This window comes from Chelmon rostratus, chromosome 16 (genome assembly GCF_017976325.1).
Source record: "Chelmon rostratus isolate fCheRos1 chromosome 16, fCheRos1.pri, whole genome shotgun sequence".
NCBI classification, from domain to species: Eukaryota; Metazoa; Chordata; class Actinopteri; order Chaetodontiformes; family Chaetodontidae; genus Chelmon; species Chelmon rostratus.
The window spans coordinates 24404763-24425584 of record NC_055673.1 but is presented as its reverse complement, the minus strand read 5'-3'; the positions used below and the strand labels follow the sequence as shown (position 1 = coordinate 24425584).

Below are 20822 nucleotides of genomic sequence, written 5' to 3'. Positions count from 1 at the left end.
CACCGCTGTATTATAGAAGATGTAAGAAATCTTCAGAGAAGGTCATTTTCATTTTAAGGTCATTCATGAAACTCTATTACTCAGTCAGGGCTTAATGATAGAGAATGTCTGAAGGGCTGATTTTATAAATCTCTTTGATATATTAATCAATTTAATTATGCAACCTTTCATTTCTTTTCTTCTCTGCTAGTTTCGCCTGTGGCTGCTCGGACTTGGATTCAGTCTTGCATATGGCAGCATGTTCACCAAGATCTGGTGGGTCCACACCGTCTTCACCAAGAAGGATGAGAAGAAAGATAAGAGAAAGGTAAATGTGACAGGGATATGAAGCTGTGGATATATGTTCCCGGAATATATAATTAAGTCCACTGCAAGCTTTTCTGCAAAGCCATGGGTGGTTAGGCTGTATTTAATCATCCCCTTCAATCGCAAGCTCAGTCCACTGGGCCAGGGATCCGGAGGGTGGCTGGTTCAAGCCCAGCACACACCAGTCAGTATAGAGTGTGGACGAGGGCTATTATCATAAACTAAAAGTGAAACTAAAACAAAAATAAGTCTTTTAAAAAAATGTTTTAATTCAAACTAAATAAAAACAATACCCTTTCTTTTGTTTTTTAGCACTGAGGTATCAAGGTATCATGGTTCATGTATTATCATTTTGCAACACAAGGTTGCACAATGAAATGGACATTGTAGCCCCTTCATGCTACACATACATAGAACATACTGTATATTCCAATATTTGAATCTGAAGCATTTAGCTTTAACTTCCCTCTTCAACTTCACAGCAGTGATTATGTATTCCCCAGTCATTATTTTTTCTACATGTACTCTCTGGCCTGCTTCTGTCGTTGGCCCACAGTGGGATAGCTGCACACTGCATGCCCTTGAGCACTGTCATGCTGTCTGACCAGTGGGCTCTTCCAATTGGTGGAAGTATGGACTATATTTATGTCGTGCTTTTCTAGGCTTACCCGCCACTCAAAGCGATTTTACAGGGGCAAGGTGCCACCTGCTTATCAGGAGCAATAACTATTCATGCACACACCGATGTACACCAACATGCAGACTGCAGGGGCCATGGACTGAACCACTGACCTTCTGATTTGTGGATGACCACACTACCTCCTGAGCCACAGCTGCCCAAGAATGTTAATATCCTTCACTGGAGAAAGCCTATCAGGTGGCATTATTCTATCAAGGACTGTCTGAAAGCTGACCTCACTTTAACTTACTTGATGTCCATGCTGCGGCTGCTCTAGTCCCCCTCTCTGGAAGGGTGGAAGGGCCGCTGTTTGACCATTTGAAATCAGAGCATAGGCAGTCCCTTAAGTGTGAGTATGTTCCATGCCTCTTTCGTTATGTATTCTTCTTTGACTGTATCAGCACATCAACATCCTCCCAGCAGTCAGCTGTAGAGTTTATGATCAATGTGACATCAGGTGTTATGAAAGCTTTTCTGACAGAGGAGCTATCATATGCAAAAGCAACCCTATTTCCAAATAAAGCGTTTAAGTTTTTTAATAGTGTTTATTAGTAGTGTAAGATAAGCGATTAACAAGAGGACATATAAAAGACATGACAACACAAGATGGAGACCAACAAGAGAGAGAGGAGAGAAAAAAAGCAGAGAGAATAACACGGGATGAGGCCGGGGGTGGGTGGGTTGATCTCTGGATGGACCCTGGAGACAAAGGGGCCTTGGCGTTGAGCCGGGACTGGTCAGGACAGCTGGGTCAGCTCAGCGTTTTATTTGTTAATCCACTTCCATCCACTCCCCCCAAACCACCTCCAGTCCCCAGAGCCTGGCCAGAGGTGTGTGTGTTGCCCCACTCTAATTAATAATAACTAATTAGCAACAGCAAATACATTTTGAAGAAAATGTAGTGCCAACCGAATTACATTTTGTATAACCATAATGATGAAGTGTTAACTAATTTACCTGGCAAGTTGCAAAAATGTTGATGCTGAACGTATGTTTACTGACAACGTATTTCATTTGTTTTTCATCAAAATAGGTAATCTTGTGCCATCCACTTCTAGTTACTACAGCATTGTCAGTAATCAACTTTCTTATGGTTATGTTTAGGCACTGACAGTGCTTGGTTAATATTGAATGCTGTGATGCCCAGAGTGCAATGTGAACATTTGTCTGTTCTGGAGAACTGTGGTTCTCTGTTGTGGGCAGCTGGATGACACCACCATCATCACCCAGATATTAAACAAACAGAATTCATGTCAGGAAGAAATCAACAATCATGCAGTGTGGTGCACAGAGAACAACCCACTGCTCATTGACAACAAAACCAAGGAGCTGATTTTACTGGAATCATGAAGTGAGGTAACTGACTTGAGGTGAAACATTTCGTGAAGGATCATAGAGGTTGCTATAAAAGCAGTCAGGGAATCCATCTGTGCTAGGTGTTTTATTGTTGGGTATTTGCGTAAGAGCACTGTGAATTTCAGAGAGCATCTAGGATGTCAGCTAGATCTGTGGATAGCTATGGTAGTTGCTGATATATCTAGAAACAATGGAATAGTCGTTGTGTTAGAGGATATATTTAGGGAAATATACATTGCTATAAAAGGTAAGGAAAGTCTCATTTATGGCTTGAGGTTATTGTGCATAATTTACTGCTGAATTTGTCTAAAGAAAGACAAGTCTAAGAGTCTAAAGAAAAAGCTCAGGACAAAGAAATAGCCCCAAAATCCCATCAATCCTTGCACATCTTACCTAACTGTAAGATTTGGTTTTGAATCAAAATCCCAAATACCCACCAGCACTTGGGGGTATCCCTGTGACACTGCCATGACATCATCCAGGATATTAGAATCAACGATCAATCAATTTCCTCTTCGCCAATCCACTGTGACGGGAAGTTGCTACAGGAGGCACATCATTCCTAATCAAAAGTTTGTACTTTAAGTAGCCTAGGCAACAGTCCTATTGCTATCTGAACTAGTAACAGGCTGCTTGTGCTCACTGAACACGTTTGGATCCTGAAATAGATCAGCTGTTTGTGTATCCAGCAATCTCACTTTGCCTGCAGAAGGACGACACAGATTAAGTGTTTCTTTAAAAAAGATGCCCCGCTGTCTTTCAATTAGTCAGCCCTCCACTGATTCCTGCACTGCCTATGAGGATCAGCATGCTGTTAAACAGCTACGACGCGACACAAACATCTGAGCTCAAAGAAACACCAGACACACTGGACGGACTGAAACACATGTTGATCGCTCCCAGATGCAATCTTAAGTAAGATGCTTTTACTTGGGTAGAGACAGGTTAATGATAGTGTGTTACTGTAAGCTTTATTGTTTTATAAGCTTCACTGTATTGTTGTGAAGTTAACTGACCTGTTTGCTGCTTGTTTGGTGTGCTTTGCACATTATATTGATTGTGTGTCCTACACCATCTTACTTTGTTTTGTTCTGCCACTGCAGTAAAGCCAGTGTTTATCAGTTAAAAGACCAGTACCATGGCTGACAAACGCTGAGCTGAGTTTGCATGCCAGGTTTCTGTGATAAAGAGACAGTTCCTGTGTCTTTCCTCTCCACTGTAAACCTTCTGCTCTCTGCGATCTCTAGCACAGGGAACGAAAGAAACATGAATGCGGCACTTACATGGCAATAGCCTCTAATTAAGTGACCAGACAAAAACTTTTCAATGGGAGGTATCTGAGACTCATCGACTACACATGAGACTGTCCCAGTATGGGCCAAGTTGATGTTGGGGTCTTCGTTAAGGTTTTATGGATTATGGTTCCTTAAAGCAATGGAGCAGTAGTTCATGGCAAAGTTGTTCTTTAGATAGATAGATAGATAGATAGATAGATAGATAGATAGATGTGTAGACCTGATCACATGCCACTGCCGCCTTTGCATCTGTTTCCATATTCACTCCAGCTGAATAACCCTGAATTCTTGATCTTGTGGAATAATGCAACAAAATCAATTACCACTTCATAGTGTTGGACTTGTTCCACACTTGGTTTCTTTCTTTAAAGCTGAAAACATAAAGGAACAGCTTTATTTATTGACTGAGTGGGAGAACTGTGCCCTCTCATCAGTATGGCCTTTGTGTCTCTTTTCCTGTCGTGGACCAGTGCTTTGAGGGTAGATTGGATTGAATTGGCAGTTAGTGATGGATCATTGTTTTCTCCTCCAGCTTAGGCTAGTCTATTTATGGCTTCATAAATCCCTCCCTCAGAAAATCAGAAAGAGAGGATTTGTGCCGTTTGCTGATCCCTCATTGTGCTGTTTTAGTGACCACCCCCCAACCCCCCCTCTGTTCCCCGCAGCACCTGGAACCATGGAAACTTTACGCAACTGTTGGTGTTCTGCTCGGTATCGACATCCTATCTCTCATGATCTGGCAGATTGTGGATCCTTTACATATCACAGTAGAGGTATGATCAGCCGCTTGTTTTGATATTGATTTATAAATGGACAGAAGACAGAAAATCCCTTCAGATGTCATAAATTTATGAAGTGAACACATGGCGTGCTTAAATAATAAAATGAGTGACTAGGAGAAATTTAAAAAGTAATTTAGCAGTAGTAAAAAGATGAAAACTATGGAATCTTGTGGCTATGACATAATTTACTGAGTGAAATTTCAATTTCCACTCGTAAGAAAAAAAAATTGAAAACCTGTTTTTGTGTTTGAAACTGATGTAATTACTTTCAAAAGTAAAATTAAAATTGGAACCTTTGACAAATTTGTAGCACGTTTCTCATGAAATGTTTTTAATGGCAGGATGTTCTGTTTTGTTAAATCTGAAGTAAATCATGATGACAATGACAATGAAAGAAGGCCTTTTCCATTTTATTTTCATTGAAAGTCAAATATCAGTTTCACAATGGTTCAATTACAATATTAAAATAGTTATATTAAAATCCAGTTTAATCATTTCAATTAAATTGTCACACAATAGTACCCATCAAAATGAAAAATGGAAAAAAAAACCCTTCAAATTAGGGTATTGGAGCCAGGAAATATTTTGCATTCCTGCTTAGTTGATTGATATTGATAATTGATAAGAAATTTCATAATTGATAAACTGTTTAAGTAATTTTCCTGAAACAGTTTATCAATTATGAAATTTGTTCGTGATGATTTTCGGCCAAATCATAATCAATTAATCAATTAATTATCCTGATACATTTTCTTCTTCAGACATATAAAATGAAAACCGAATTTCAAAACTGGATTCAGTTTGACTGAACAATTTCATTGTAATATTGGCAGCCATATACTTCCATAAAAATAGATTCACATGAGTACATGTATTTTACCTAAATATGAATTTATTTTACCATATGTGTTTGCCATGCAACTGTATTGTGTTGCTGTTCTTCACCTATGTTTTGTGTATGTGAGCAGAAATTCACCAGAGAAGCCCCCAAAGGAGACCTGGATGTTTTGATCCAGCCCTTACTGGAGCATTGCAGCTCTGAAAAGATGAACACCTGGCTGGGTGAGTGGAATACCAACCAGCTCCTGCATCACTCTTTCTGGCAGATCTCTGTTTTGTATATAAGACCATACAGTGGTCCCCATAGAGTGGTGCATGATTTACCCAAATACATGTTTTTAAGCAACAGCAGCATATTATCAGTCTATCCAACCAAACTGAGTAGCTGTCCTACAGCGTTTCATCATATCACCTTTGAAAACTGCAACTAAATGGACTTTGAAGCGAGTGCTCTGTTATAGGCTTCAGCACAGGCTTCACTTCAGGTGAACAAGAAATCAGCACAAAGTCATTCCAAATTTTTTAACAGTCTAGTAACACCCTATCAAATCGGACTGCCTTTCTTTCCATTACTAATAGCCCATTGGGTTGGCCCCTGATAATGCAGGTTCATTACTGAATGATGACAAACAGCTATAGAGAAAAAATAAGCACAAATTGTTCCTTATAATAGATCTCAAACAAGTCTCTAGTCATGGCAGTTTTCATAGCATAACACCAACTGACAAGCCTGGAAGTTAGGAAATCAGTGTAGCATATATAGGATTTGGAAAGTGTAAGATTATTGATATGGTCATTTAAAAGACAAAGACTTTGTAACAAGTACTTTACGAACTGACAAGTACTGCATTAAATGAGCTGCAGTACAAACAGTTCGATCACTCCTCACAGCTGCCATCTTGTCCTCCTCTGTAGGTGTGGTGTATGGTTATAAAGGCTTACTGCTGCTGCTCGGCATCTTCCTGGCCTATGAGACCAAGTCCATCTCCACAGAGAAGATCAATGACCACCGAGCTGTGGGCATGGCCATCTATAACGTTGCTGTGAGTTCAGTTAGTTGTGAATGTTTGTGTGTGTGTGTGTGTTTGTCCACACCAATGGAGAAAACTTTAAAACACATTGTTTCCCTACACTTTTTGGCCCTCCACTATTTGAATTTTTGTAAATATTGCATTGAAGAGAGAACTTGAAAAAATTGAGCTGATGCTGGCAGATCATTGTCAGTGTACAGGTACCTGTCTCCATGTCCCACTGTATGTCCCAGTAAAGGCTGAAGGAGAGGTTGTAGAACACCATACCTTCACAACGCTGATTGTTGCATACATTGGTGTACTTGCCATCTCGCGTCCCGGGACAAATGCCTGTGGGCCAGTGGATTGTTGCAAAAATTCATAAAGTTTTCACCTGCTGTCCGGCCCTGTCTGCCTCTTTCTGGCCCTCCCTGTGTTCTTAAACAACATTGTTTAATATTCTCTTCTTTTTGCAGTAGAATATTGTGGAATTGTCACCAAACAACACAGATCAGCTCTGTGTTTAGTTCAGTGTGAGCAGCCATGCTGAGAGAAACTTTTAAACCTTTCGAAGTGGTTTCCACATCCAGTCAAGCACGCAAACACATTTTCTCCCAGTGACCACCAGAAAACAACATGTTTGCAGGTCAAGGTGAAGCTCCCTGCAAGCGAACAAACTGTTTAACACCATGCTCTCTCATTGCTCAGTTGTGTATCTTATTTCTCCCGTGGTGATGATACAGCTTCTGAGTTGGTAGATTTGTGTTTATTTCGTGAGAAAATAAGGCACATGTACACAATTAAGTTTCCGGTGATTTTTAGTAAAACACAGGAGACTTGTTCCATGCATATTTTCACTGTTTGATGTGTAATGCAAAAACTTTCAGGCAAACTATTTCAAAACTGTGAAAGAAGAAGAAAAACTGAGAATGCAGAACCTTATAATTCTAAGGTGGTGATTTGACCTGCGTAGACTAAATATACTTGTAATACACCAGTAATGGAAAGTGTTAGAATTTCTGCCAGTTTGTGAAAGGGCAATGCAGGCTGCTTTCCAGCAAGGCCACCGGTGGCAGAGTGCGAAGTTACTGGATATCGGTTACATTAGCAGAACAACCAAACCTAAAACTGAAAAGATATTTGTTTGATTCACTCCGTTTTTGCACTCTCTGTTCATTTCGGTTAATGTAGCAAAATATATAGCAGATAACAGACTAGTTGTAACAAAGGTATAAAAGGTGAATGTAGTAAAGTTAAAAGTAGATTACTTATCCCAAAAATCTAAACACTGACTGTGTGTTTGTTATCAGTTGTGCCTTTATACACGTACAGTAACGCTGCCTCTAAAATGGTTTTGAGTTCAGTCTGGCACACAAGGTGTGACTGTGACCAGGTTTCTGAAGGATTTTCATCTGCCCTCAAGTGTTATTCAGTGACATCACTGCTCTCTTTGTGTCTATAATCGGCTGGGCCTGTCTGCTCTGTCACACAGCCAGATGAAACAGTCAATCGTTCAGCTTGCTAATGTGTATTCAAGAACAACAAGTCATTTCACTGCAACCAAAGTCTTTAAAAGACAAGTTTGGCATCTGTTGATGGTTTGAAATGCCACCGTTTTTCCAGCCAGTCTCCCTCTCTCTCTCACACATACACACACACACACACACACACACACACACACACACACACACACACACAAACACAAACACTCAAAGTGGCTTTTTAATCTGCAAAATCTCCAGCATGGCTGATTTTGTGATTTTCATTACTGTAGTTGCATTTTAATTCATCTCAGAGGATTATCCATTATGCACTGAACCCAATTGAAGCCTAAACTGAGTGGGTGAGATGCAAATTGGCACAGGGAGAGAATCTACATATCTGCACTCCTCAGGGTGCCTCCCTGTGTTGCAGGACCCTTGCTCTGGGGGATAGGTTGTCTTTTGTGCATGCGTGTGTAATAAATTAAGTCTTCTTTTTCTTCCTCTTCTTCTTCTTCATTCTTCTATTGTGTTGAGCTGGGCAACAGAAAACTCAAATCTCTCAAATCCTGGACAAAGAAAACCAAAATTATCAGCATAGCTCGATGCCACTAGAAAGAAATGACAAAATGTTTTGTATGATTTGGGTGAACTAACCAAAGTTGTGGGCTGGACATTTGAGACTCAAGTCAGACTTAATTCACAGCATCTTTTGGCTTGACCTGGACATGACTACAACAAGACTTGCTATTTTGTTTTACTTCACTGTTTGACACCGTGATCATTTTTCCCATTTCTGTACAGGAATGTATTTTGCTTTGTCTCTGTCTTACCAATCACTAGTGACAGACATCCATCCCATCAACATAGTTTTCAGCAGACACAGAAGCTGTGGTAGTGGTTGCTACTTTTTTGCAATAATCAAAGAATATGTGAATATTTGAGTTGTTATTTGAAAGTTGACTTTCAAACGACGAGCGGCAGCAACCCATTTGTGTCTATTTTCAGAACCTTTTCTTTTTAACTCACTAGCTTTATATTAATATTATATATATTACTCCTGCCTACAGAGCTCTGATTGGCTCATTTGTTTCTCCAACTGTGGAGCACAGCAGCAGGCCTCACTGAATAAATTGCGATTCATTGTTAAATCAAATACGTGATTAGAGGCCTGAAAACAGGATAGATGGTAGTCAAAAATTATTATGCAATTATGCCCATGTTGTATTAATGCCAAACTTTCCTTTAAAATTGTTTCTGTGAAGGCTGCAGACTGTGTGGAAACAGTTTGTCTCCACATGAATGACAGTGGTTAGCTCTCCCCAAAGAACTCCAGGTGCACAGAAGTGCTATTTGTTCCAGTGAGGTGAGTGAAATGAATTGGAGGAGTTGTGTGAGAGCGGAGGGCAGGGTTGTGTTTGTGCATCGCTGTGTATAAGTAATGACAGAGCAGAGAAAACATGGCTGATGCTGGTGTTGACCTGCTGCTTCCATTTGCCAACCTAGATGGGATTTTTTTTGCTTTTGCACAGAGATTACTGACTGTCGATCAATATGTATTGATTTCCATCAACACCTCTACCTCTCTCATGTTTTATTTGATGTCGTGCTCAGTCTGTGTCCCTCACTCCTCCACCCTCTCATATTCTATCTCAGACTCCCTCCAATTTATCTCCTCCCTCTGTCATCTCATGCTGTTTTGTTCTTTACCTTCCCTTCCTGCTACCTCTCTCTCTCTTTCTCTCTCACTCCCATTCTCTTTTTGTTTCAAATTAAACTTTGGTATGATGGAAATTAAACGTGTTATCAAAGCAACTGTATCTACCACAAGTATGACACGAGCAGCAATTAAAAAATATTATCGCCATATTAGCAAAAACATGCCACTCATCAGTTCAAGAGTTAAATTCGACAAATTTTAATGCTGCCCTTAATGCAGATAGATGGAGAGTGAAACAGAATTGTAGCCGTCTACCTCAGATGCATTTCAGTATATACATTTTAGTTTATTCTCATTATTCTCATTATTATTATTATTATTATTATTATCTTTGTTTATAACACCGGGGTTGCAATGCAAATGTCATTGATATCACCATGCTCAATGACAATAAAGGCAATTTTGAATCTTGAATCTGTCAGTAGCAGAAACATTAAGTGACAAAATATGTTTGGTTTTTGCAGTTGGGATAACTTATTCCAGTAAATATAGCCTTTTAAATAATAAAAAAAGAACAGAAATAAAGAAGTTGTATGGCAATGATTTGTACATGAATGGCCGCTCTTACGTAAAATAAAATAGATAGTATAAATGCATACATAGGAAGAAACACTAGAGGGCAACATTGAGCTTAGTTAGTCATTCGTATATTTGGGTTTCATAAAGGATTCTGTCTAAAGCTTTAGCTGTCAGTAATAATTCACAGAGGAGTCTCTAAAGATAGCTCTTGTTTATTACAGCTTGGGTCTTATTATCACTGTTTTGGCAGATATCTCTATCAGTTATGATAACAGTGTACCCACCAAAGTAATTGCTAAGGTGTGGAGGTCTGAAGAGGCACAAGCGATCAGCTGATCAGAGGGGTAGGAAAATAGCCAATGTCTTAAAAATCCAATAAAGGTGAAAAATTAAACAAACAAGCAAAAAAAGCATCTTATCTAAACTAGGGCAGCTCAAAATTATTCTGATTTTCATTTAAGCTGCTAAATATTTTCTTGATTAATTAATGAATGCTTTGGTCTACATTTGTGTCTAAAACACAAATTAACTTTGGGGACAAATAAGCTTGAATTCAGGTCCAACGAAGAAAAAGGAGTTAGGGTTACCTTAAGTGACTGGAAGTCAGATACAGACGAGAAGCCACTGGCTTTAGTGTAAGGGTGTTAGTATTAACCCATTAATGTGTGTGTATATGTACATATATGGGCTATATATCTGTGCCTCCTCCCCCCTGCTTTGGGTTACCACAGACAGACAGAGAGACCCTGTGGTTATTGTGTTACGCAGTGTGGCTTTTCAACTTAAATCTTCTTCCTCCTCCTCAAGGTCAAGAGGAGGTCTCTGTAATGGTGTGGAAGTTAGAATGGCCCACGGAGCTGTCCAGGGAACAGTTGATGTGCCAACACCAGGCTTTGCAGGACACAGTGGCCTGGACAGCTCTAACAGAGTTGTATTTCTTAATGAGAACACCAAGTAATGTGACATAACACAAATACAATTTTACATTATAGTACAAGTACAAGTAAAGGCTGCAAGAGGTAACTGTTAAAACTCATAAGTAGTCCTAATATATCAGGCTACAAACCTGAGGCCAACAGAAATGCACCCCAAGAAGAGCAGAAACAGTTTAACTAAGGGGCCGTCAGCCTATTAAAAATTGTAATAAAAATAATCACATGATATACTGATACATTAAATAAGTTAATGAAATTAATCACGGTCACATTTATCAAAATTTGTTTGGAAAAGATATAAGCAGCAAAGCAGCAAACCAGTATAAAAATATTTCAACTCAAGTATCCGGATTTGTAATGGAAAAATTTGAGTCAAATCCACACCATAAATTCTTAATTTCCTCATCAGATTCATCTCTTATTACCTGCTTTTGCCTGTCCTCCATCCACAGTGAACATGCACTCCATCAGTCACACAAACACCATGATCCCTACAAATCTTTAATGTGACTTACACTTGCAGGCACAAGCATCACACACATACACCCCACAAACATACACATTCAGTCCCTCACAACTAATTTCTTCTTTTTTTTCCCTTCTCCTTTCACACTCTCTTTCCGGCAGAACAGAACTTATTTCCTAGATAATTAAATAATCACAGGCACAGCCTGGTCTCTGGTGGGGAATGTCACTCCTGAGCAGACAGACTCGCTCCAACCGACTAAGAAAAGCAAAGCAAGCAGGATCAAAAATAGATAAATAAAATGAAGGGGATTGGGGGGGGTCCCTTCACTGACCGACCCCGCCTGTCTCCTGCTGGGGCTTCCAGTTGCATCACTAGGGGGACTGTGTGGGGGGACCTCTCGCTCGCCTCTCTCCTGGTCTGCTATATAACTCTCGTCATTAGTGGTTCCTTCATACTGATTATCACTATAAGCAAACATCAGGGAACGAACAACTTGAAATTACGGAAACAAAGCACCTCAACAGCGATTATAAGAAAAAGTTTTACCCACAAATCCCTGGCCTCTGCTGCCTACCTGTCGAGGTATCCTGGATTGCTCCAGATGCTGTGCCATTGGTATGTGAGTGTGCGTGTGAATGGTTCCTGCTCGTAATGAGCAGGTGGCATCTTGTCACCAGTGGGTGAATTTTAATTAAAATGAATGCTCAATTAATTCAAATGACACCTCACGGGCTCCAGGTGTTCCAGCACTTCATCTCAGTCCTGTGTTTAACACAAACAGACTTCATTATCAACGCTGTACCTTAGATAGTTTCAGGTCTGTTCACTGTATTAGGAGTCTTTATTTATGATTTGCCATTATGTGGTCTGCAGTGGCTACAGAATGCACGGTTTCTTTTTGACTTGCAACCTCACGGTGACCTGACGCTGATGCAGTTTCTTCTTCTGTAATAAAAGAACACATTGTTCCTATCCTTTGTTTTCCTTAGGTGCTGTGTATGATCACAGCTCCGGTCACCATGATCCTGTCCTCGCAGCAGGACGCTTCCTTCGCCTTTGCCTCCCTGGCCATCGTCTTCTCAGTCTACATCACCCTGGTGGTTTTGTTTATCCCGAAGGTAAAAGCAGAGGACTGTCCTCCTCTCATCATCCTTCCTGCAGACTATACCAATTTAATTGTCAGATGTAATGAATTGCCGTTCATCAGGGCTACAGTCTGGGCTGGTATGAAATGTCAGAAAATGGCCTGAAGATTGGCCCTGTCAGTCTGCTGTGCTCTGTCACCACGCAGGTGTCATAGTTACATGGAGGTACTCTGGAGACCAGTTTGATTGTTAAATGTTTTGCACTGAGGAGAGTTTTTGGTCACACACTCAAGTATGTGGACACGGAAACACCCATATTTTACAGTTAAACATGTGAGTCTGACACCATTGAACTGGCTGCAGAGATTTGCTCACATTCAGTCACAAGAACATAAATGACGTACAAGACTGATAAGGCCTGACTCACTGTCTGCGTTTCAGTTCATCACTGATTAAACAAAGAAGGTACGACGTTTTTTTATTTCTGAACTAATAAGTTGTACTTATGAACTTTGGACAGAGCCAGGTTAGCTGTTCCCCTCTGACTCCAGTCTTTATGCTAAACTAGGCTGGCCATGTCCTTGATAATAATTACCATCTTCTGTTCTGTTGAACTGCTAAATTACACAGTGATGGATTATACATGTAAGTTTCTGATATTAAATTCTAAACATACTGTATAGAAATGAATGAAAACCTATGGCTGCCTTGAGCCAGCCAGACTAACCATCAGGGTGTCTCAGGGTAAAGATTTTGTGGTTGGCCCCAACTGTGATAATTTGTTTAAACACCACTTTATCTAGGAACATAAAGGCTACCCTATAAGACAGTGTCACAAAATCAGATAACACTGCAGGATCCACTTTAGTTGGTTAGTTATAAGGTACTAGATATGTTCATATTCCTTTGTCAGGCCGGGACTAGAATGAGGACTCAGGTGCAGAGTTAAACAGTAACAGACTTTATTTCACACAATAAACCAATGAACGCTTCGGCAAGCGTGAAAGCAATGGCTATGAAATTATTCCTGATCAATACTTTCTGGACCAGACTGCAGTCAAACACAAAGGGAACATAAAACTTAGAAAAACACAAAACGCTCTGAGAAGAGGAATCGAGGCTATAAAACTTAGATGACAAAAATTGCTCCAGAAGGAGGAAATGTAACAAGGCTATCAAAATTATCCAACGCAAGAGATTCACTTATACAGAAATCAAAAATACACTCTGCTCTTAAATGACGGAAGACTATCACAATTATCTCAGAAAAGGATTAGAACAAAAAACGCTCACAGGGAGGATGGAGAATTGGCTACGAGGTATTTACAGAACTAGATTAAGAATCTTTAATAACAAAAAACTCTCACAAGGAGGACTATGATATATCTAGAAAGAAAACAAAGACTACTAAACCTGAACAACAAAAACACTCTTAAAGAGGACTATGGTTCAACAGTGAAATAACAAAGGAACACAAAACCCAGAACTAGACTATGAAACTTTAACAAACAGAAAATGCTCACGAAGAGGATCAAAGGCTTACTAGGCGACTTGAGCTGTGGCTGTGGATCTATGGTGGGCACGAGTGAAACGACCTTTCAGACAAAAAACACACTGGCACGAGACAAGGGAGACGCAGACTATTTAAACACATGGAGGGTAATAGGCAACAGGTGGAGACAATAGGTAATCAGGCTGACGCACCGGTGACACATGAGGAAGGGCAAGTGCTCTGAAACGAGAGGAGAGTTAGGTTTACAAAATAAAACAGGAAATGACGAGACAAACCTCACCGCGGTGTGACATCCTTAACAAATGTGCAGTTAATTAAATGACCAAAAAGCAATTGACACACAGTGAGTCTGGGGCTTTTGGGACCCCTTGAGGTCTGGGGCCCCTGAGCAGTTGTTATTCTGTTGATGGATAATGAGATACCAGGGTTAAATAGTTTGTTCAAATTTCTCATTATTTGAAGGTACATGTCTCTTGTGAAGGTACATGTCTCTTCTCACATGGTATTATGATGTTGTAGTGACTGATTAGTGGAAACCTGTCCTGCAGACTGTTACTGAAGTTTGTTTCACTATCTGTGTGTCTCACCCCGAGGTTTTTTAGTCTTGAATGTAGCAATGCAATGCACAGGTAGTAATGCAGCACTCCAAACTGCACACTGTCAGAATATTCAGAATACACACATATCAGGAATCACATGTTCAGCACAAATGTACTTCAGTGGCTCTGTATATACAATATATAAAATGTAACATTCAATTAAATTCCATGCAGTTTTATTTACATAGCACCAAATCACAACTGAAGTTGTCTCAGGACACTTTCCATATACAGCAGGAACAGACCAAACTCTTTATCTACAGAGACCCAACAAACAACGAGGAAAAACTTCCTTTTGGACAGAAATCACAGTATTGACAGCTTTAATAGATTTCCAGGTATATGTATGTGATGTATTAACATAATGATAGCAGATAGTATATGAACATAGTATGGCACTAATGATCTAGTAATAATGGTAGTATAGTTAATAGTAATAGAAGTTGCAGTGGATGTCTATGGAGGGCTACGGCAGGAGATGCAGCTCTAATCAGTAGTCCAGGTTCAGCCGCTCTCCATACGGACCTGCGAAACCAGAAAGCAAAAAGACTCTGGGGAAGAAGCCAAGTTAGTAACATGCCTTGATAGGACAGGAATGCATACAGATGGAGAGGGAGAGAAGAACAGAGGAGCTTTGCGTGTCATTGGAAGTCCCTTGGCAACCTAATCCTATGGCAGCATAGCTAGGGGCTGGTCCAAGGCAAGCCTGAGCCAGCCCTAAGTAATATACATTATAAATTATATAATATATATTTTAAAAAAATAAATTAGGAAAATATTTTCGCAGGAACTAAAACTATTCCTACTGGAGTAGATATTTTTCACTAGGAGTGGGATGAGCATAGAGACCTACATTATTATATGATAAAAACAGCATACTGTGGGCTCAGCGTCAACTTCAACATGAAGATCTAAGCTTCAACAGGGTTTCACCAAAGCAGTCAAAAAGTACAAATGCACAAAAAACTTTACAAGCACATACTCTGTAAATATACAATTAAATAAAAGGAAAATCTGATAAATAACAAACACCGAGGATTAATAATATGATATACATGTGTTCACTTCATGGACAAAATATGTTAAACTAAATTTAGTATATATAAAATACATTCCCATAAATATTCATCCCTGGCCTGCTAACTGTCAATATTAGGAGAGACTCCACTAGTACTAAATAGGAGCTCCTTTTTAAAATGAAACACAGGATTGAGGCTAAATGAAAGTAATTTTCAAGCTCTAAAGAGTACAGTCTAAAAACTGTCCCTGATGAACTCCATCAGTATCTGGTTAACAGTTAAATTAAACTGTTCATATGTATCTTCAGGAAAACATGTGCATGATTTGTAGATGCGGCGTCTGATCACGCGGGGTGAGTGGCAGTCAGATGCCCAGGAGGCCATGAAGACTGGCTCGTCCACCAATAACAACGATGAGGAGAAGTCCAGACAGCTGGAGAGAGAGAACAAGGAGCTACAAAAGATCATCCAGGAGGTTGGCCGGCCCCTTCTCTTCTCCACAGATCCTTTATTCTTTCTTTTAGTTCATATGTAGCAGTTACTGTAGGTAGCAAGTCATGTTGGAATTAAAATATCTGACAAGAAGGCAGTGTAAATAATTAAGATAAAGGTCTTGAGTTTAAAATAAGTTTTCAGAAGTATTACAAACAAAAACAAATGTTGACATACTAAGTTTTTCCAGAGGTTTCAACCTCGTCCCACAGCCGTCCTCCCTGTGAGTTTGATGAGTTGTCATCACATCTATCCATGCTCACATCACGTGATTAAGAGTGGGGCATCTCCATGACAACTGAGCAAACTCCATCCACTGAGGAAGACTGTGAGATGTGGTTAGAGGGTTTTAAATTTGTTTTATGTAATTTGAGTGAGCTGACCCTTAATTCCTAGTTAGGCCATCAGTCTGAAACAAGCCTGGGACTTTGACGATCCCCATTTTTCTAGTCTTATCAGACAACTCCTGTCCACTATCAGATGAATTAAAACATAAGCCTAGCATAAAACGGTTTTACAAGACTCGTCCCTAGACAAGATTGTTGAGTTGTTGTTACTCTCTGTTCCCTCAGAAAGAAGAGCGCGTGTCAGAGCTGAGAAACCAGCTTTCTGAGCGACAGGCCTTGCGATCAAGAAGAAGAGCGTCCACTATCACCAATCAGAACCACAGCTCTCCCCCACTCGCTATTCCACAAAGTGACCCCAGATCTTTGGCTCCTCCTCCGGGGTACCCTGTCCCAACCCCCGACCCCCACTCCATTTCTACCTCCTTCGCCAACTCGTCCAGCCTCTACCAGCAAGACAGCAAGATCAGCCGAAATAACTGCCACACCAGCCGGCTGCAGCTGCTGTACAAGTGAGATGGTGGTGACCATTAGAAGGGTGACAGTCATGACGTTCATAGCTACATAGAGATGAAGAAAATGAAATAAGAACATAAGTTTGAATAATAAATCAGTGTCTGTTGGAGGAGCTGACTCCAAAACTCATTCCACCAATCAGCAGAGGCTGCAGGAAAATCAGTGTGAAGGTTGATATCGAAGAAATGTTCAGGGAGGATTTCCAGTTGTTTTTCTTTTATCTCAGAGGAAGAAAGATGTACAGACATCTGGATAGTTATACAACGCTGCATCTGTGAGCTGCCAGTGATGTTATCATGTGCCATCTAGAGTTTGAGGAAAATTGCTCAGAATAGACTGGATGCTTAGCCCTGGCCCCTTAGCTACAGCTGCTGACCTGTCAGGCTTTTCACTGTAACACTGGACATGGTGCAGTTTACAGTGGTGGCAGTTTGATTGTCCATTTTCATGGTTATGTCTGAAAAAGAAAGACAACAATAGCTTCTCATTTTTGACAAACATTGATTTTGTTGGTTGAAATGACAACTATCACTGGGAGATTTCATCATATGATTTATTTGCTAATTACACTGTTGCAGATAAACACCCTGTGTGTGTTAGACTCTATTAAGAGCGATACATGTTCTCTAATGTTGTTCTGTGTTTCACTATGGGAATTGCCTTGGCACGACTATTTACTGAAGCTCCAATGACACCACATCTGTCAGTGACAGACGCAAACTGTGCTAGGGGCTAAGAAACTATACAAAACTCCCTCAGCTCCTCGAGGTTAGCTCGCGTAGCTGCTCAGCAGTTCACAGACGATCTAAGAATTACATCACCAAAGTTCCCAGCTTTGGAAGAAATATATTTTGCTATTAAGTACACAGGAACAATTACAGTAAATTACAGTAAAAATTTGATTGACTGTGGTAAACTAAGGGGGAGTGCCCCTAGCACAGATCTGGGATTATGGTAATTAACAAAAAGTTAGTTTGGAGGGTGGTGGAAACCCCCTTCCAAAACTAGAAATATGAGAGATAACGTGCAAGAAATTAAATTTAGTGTGTTTATGTAGCTTTACAAGCTACAAGGTACAAGGTTTATTTATTTGTCATTATACAAGAGTAATAACTATAATTATTATTACGTAAATTGTTATTATTATTTGTATTTTATTATTATTAATTGTATTATAGATTTTATTTAGATATGGCTCTCTTTTTAAAACGAAAAAAATAAAAAACTTGAGCTGTCACTAGTCTTAATTAGCAAATTCCAGTTGATAACATCTGCTAGCAACATCTGCTAGTTCAACCGACAAAATCGACAGTTGCTGACTACAGATGAGAGCTGCTTTTGTTTAATTATGTGTGAAATAAAGACCCATTGTTTGAAATATTAATAAGAATCTATTCACGTTATCATTGGAAATTGATTTGCCCAGCAGGGATAGAGTGGCAACAGTACTACGTTAGGGGTGGGGCTTAGCAAATGGTCAGTTGGAGACCAAAATATTATGGAAAAACATTCACCATATCTGTACCTTACGATATTGCCTCCTAATGTGCTTAGGTAGTGCTATGTACCGCAATGAGAGGCAGGACAAAAGGAAATGACAAATGATGGCAGTTTCCTGACAAAGTAGCTGGTTGTGTCTATTCCAAAATAAGCTTTGTGCTTTTAACTCCTCTCGCTAAATATTTTATTGCAGTTGTCACACTGTCTCATTTGTGAGCTCAGGACACCTCTGTCATCTGTCAGGTATTTGCTGTATCAGTTGCTGTGGCTGCCACACTCGTACACACCTTCACCTGTTTAATGTTAGACTGCAGCTGGGTGTTTTATTTTCATGTAGACAATGAATGTCACAAATTAAATACAATGGATTAGCTGTGAACTGGTCAAACCTAATCTTATGCAGTCAGACTTTGTTTGTATGCAATAATGAAGGTTTTTCGTTGTTCAACAGAACTTTCATGTCTGAATGAATATGTGTATCGAAGTTCATGTCGCTGAATGTTTGCATTGTTGTTGTCAGGTTAATGTCTTTTCCCTGCAAAATGAAGGCCCTTAAGCAAGGAGACTCCAGAGGGAACATACAGCCTAGCTAACAATGGAGCTGCGACAGCAGAATCTAGAGACTGCTGTGACATGTCTAGGGCACTTGAGGTGGAAATGAATGGCAGGGGTTCAGGGGGGTAGCATTGTGTAGCAGGATTTTGAGAGGTTCTCTGGAGGCTGGAGACAAGCATCAGCAGCCTGAATAGAATTTGCCACAGACTGTAGGGTTGAGGTGAGTGATTTTCTGACAGATGGAAGGCAGCATTTGGTTGATCAGGATGAGCAGAGCTGACAGTCATTCTTACGCTTGGCTTGAGGAGCTGAATGATGAGTTTTCGTTGTGCGTTTGTGACCAGGAGCTGTTGCAGGGCTGGAGGTCGCAGGGCTTGTCTTGACCGGTGTTTAAACAAACCACATCGTTAGCCAAGGCCTGAAGCTGCGAGAGCTCCAGAACCAAAGCCAGCGTAAAGCCTTGAGCTTTTGACATCTCCAGAATCTCTGAATCTGAATCTTCTGGATGAGCGGCAACCCGAGCACAGCACTGAGCAGCCATTGGGGTAGAAGCTGGTTCAAATGCGTCAGCATCGATTAGTTCTGCATTTGAGTTGGAAATCATAAGATGGCAGCAAATCCAAATGTAAGCTCACTGTAAACAACCTGCACAGTGACAGATGTATGCATAACAGCAGCATGAACAACGAAATGCAGAGGAAAAACTTCTTCTTTACTTTTAATAGCAGCAAGATGATAGGTTAACAATTTAGGTGTGTGGTTGTGCTATCAGATGTGACTAGCAGATTACAGCAGCTGATATCTCAATTAACAGCCACAGACAATGACAGCCAGGAAGTTATGAGTAAGTGTGAGAGGACTGAACTGCAGAATGGAAAGAGAAATAAAATATAGGCCTAAGCATGCAGAAGAACCGTCTTCCTAACTGAGCTTCATTTGGAAGTAGGGTTTTGACATTTGAATCAGTAACTGAATAAGAATAATAATTGAATAATTGAATTCTCAGTATATGTTTTTAAGCAGATATGGTCAGAACAGAAGGTGCACAATGCATTTCAATTCCCTGCTTCTGTTTCGGTTTTGTGCGTGAGACAGTATTTTTAGGTACTGAGTTAAAACAAAGCACCATGATTCAGCTTAAACTTCCAAAACCTTTTCAACCTTATCAACACCTTTCTGACTTCTATCGGAGGCACCAAATAGTCACCTCAGATTTTATTTTAGAAAGAGTCATTCATTTGTGGAGTGCACTGACAAAGTGAGGAAGAAGACTATAGTTAGCCCGTGAAACAGAGATGTATATTTGATCATCAGCATAAAATCAATGTTGTCGGACATCAAATGTGACCAAACAGAAGGGGCCATGTATTGATCCTTATGATACTCCACAGATCATACTGGCCTGCTTGGTGCACATTTTGAAATAAAAATTTGAATTTAGATGGAAAATTCAATAGAAACTCAAACATGAGCAGCATCACACAATGAACTGCACATACTGCACAAAACCAACAAGCAGTTTGTCTCTGATTTTTGTTTTTTATATCTGAGTACGCTGCCTACTTTGACAAGTTCAGCTTGTTTCAATAATAGCTCACACATTTCCAGAGTTATTCTTGAAAACAAAACTTTCCCTTTTACCCACCGCTGTACTATTTCACTACTTGCTATGCTCACAGTTCTGCTTCTTTGGTCTCATTTCCAAATACCACAGCTTTTTGCGGGGATTTGGTAGCCAAACAGGGAGTTCCTGAGAAGGTTTCAGTCGAAAGGTTTTCATGGCAGAAAATGATAATACAGCATGTGA

General features: G+C 40.0%; 1 protein-coding gene across 1 annotated transcript in view; it reads left to right on the top strand.

The window, feature by feature from the left end:
* Positions 1-16960, top strand: part of gabbr1b (gamma-aminobutyric acid (GABA) B receptor, 1b) — an 80407-nt gene extending 63447 nt beyond the window's left edge. The window contains exons 12-18 of the mRNA XM_041955275.1: positions 191-307; positions 4302-4409; positions 5387-5480; positions 6174-6301; positions 12382-12510; positions 15940-16083; positions 16673-16960. Of these exons, the coding sequence (XP_041811209.1) occupies positions 191-307; positions 4302-4409; positions 5387-5480; positions 6174-6301; positions 12382-12510; positions 15940-16083; positions 16673-16960 (1008 nt within the window). The remainder of the gene's footprint in view (positions 1-190; positions 308-4301; positions 4410-5386; positions 5481-6173; positions 6302-12381; positions 12511-15939; positions 16084-16672) is intronic.
* The last annotated feature ends 3862 nt before the right edge of the window (positions 16961-20822 follow it).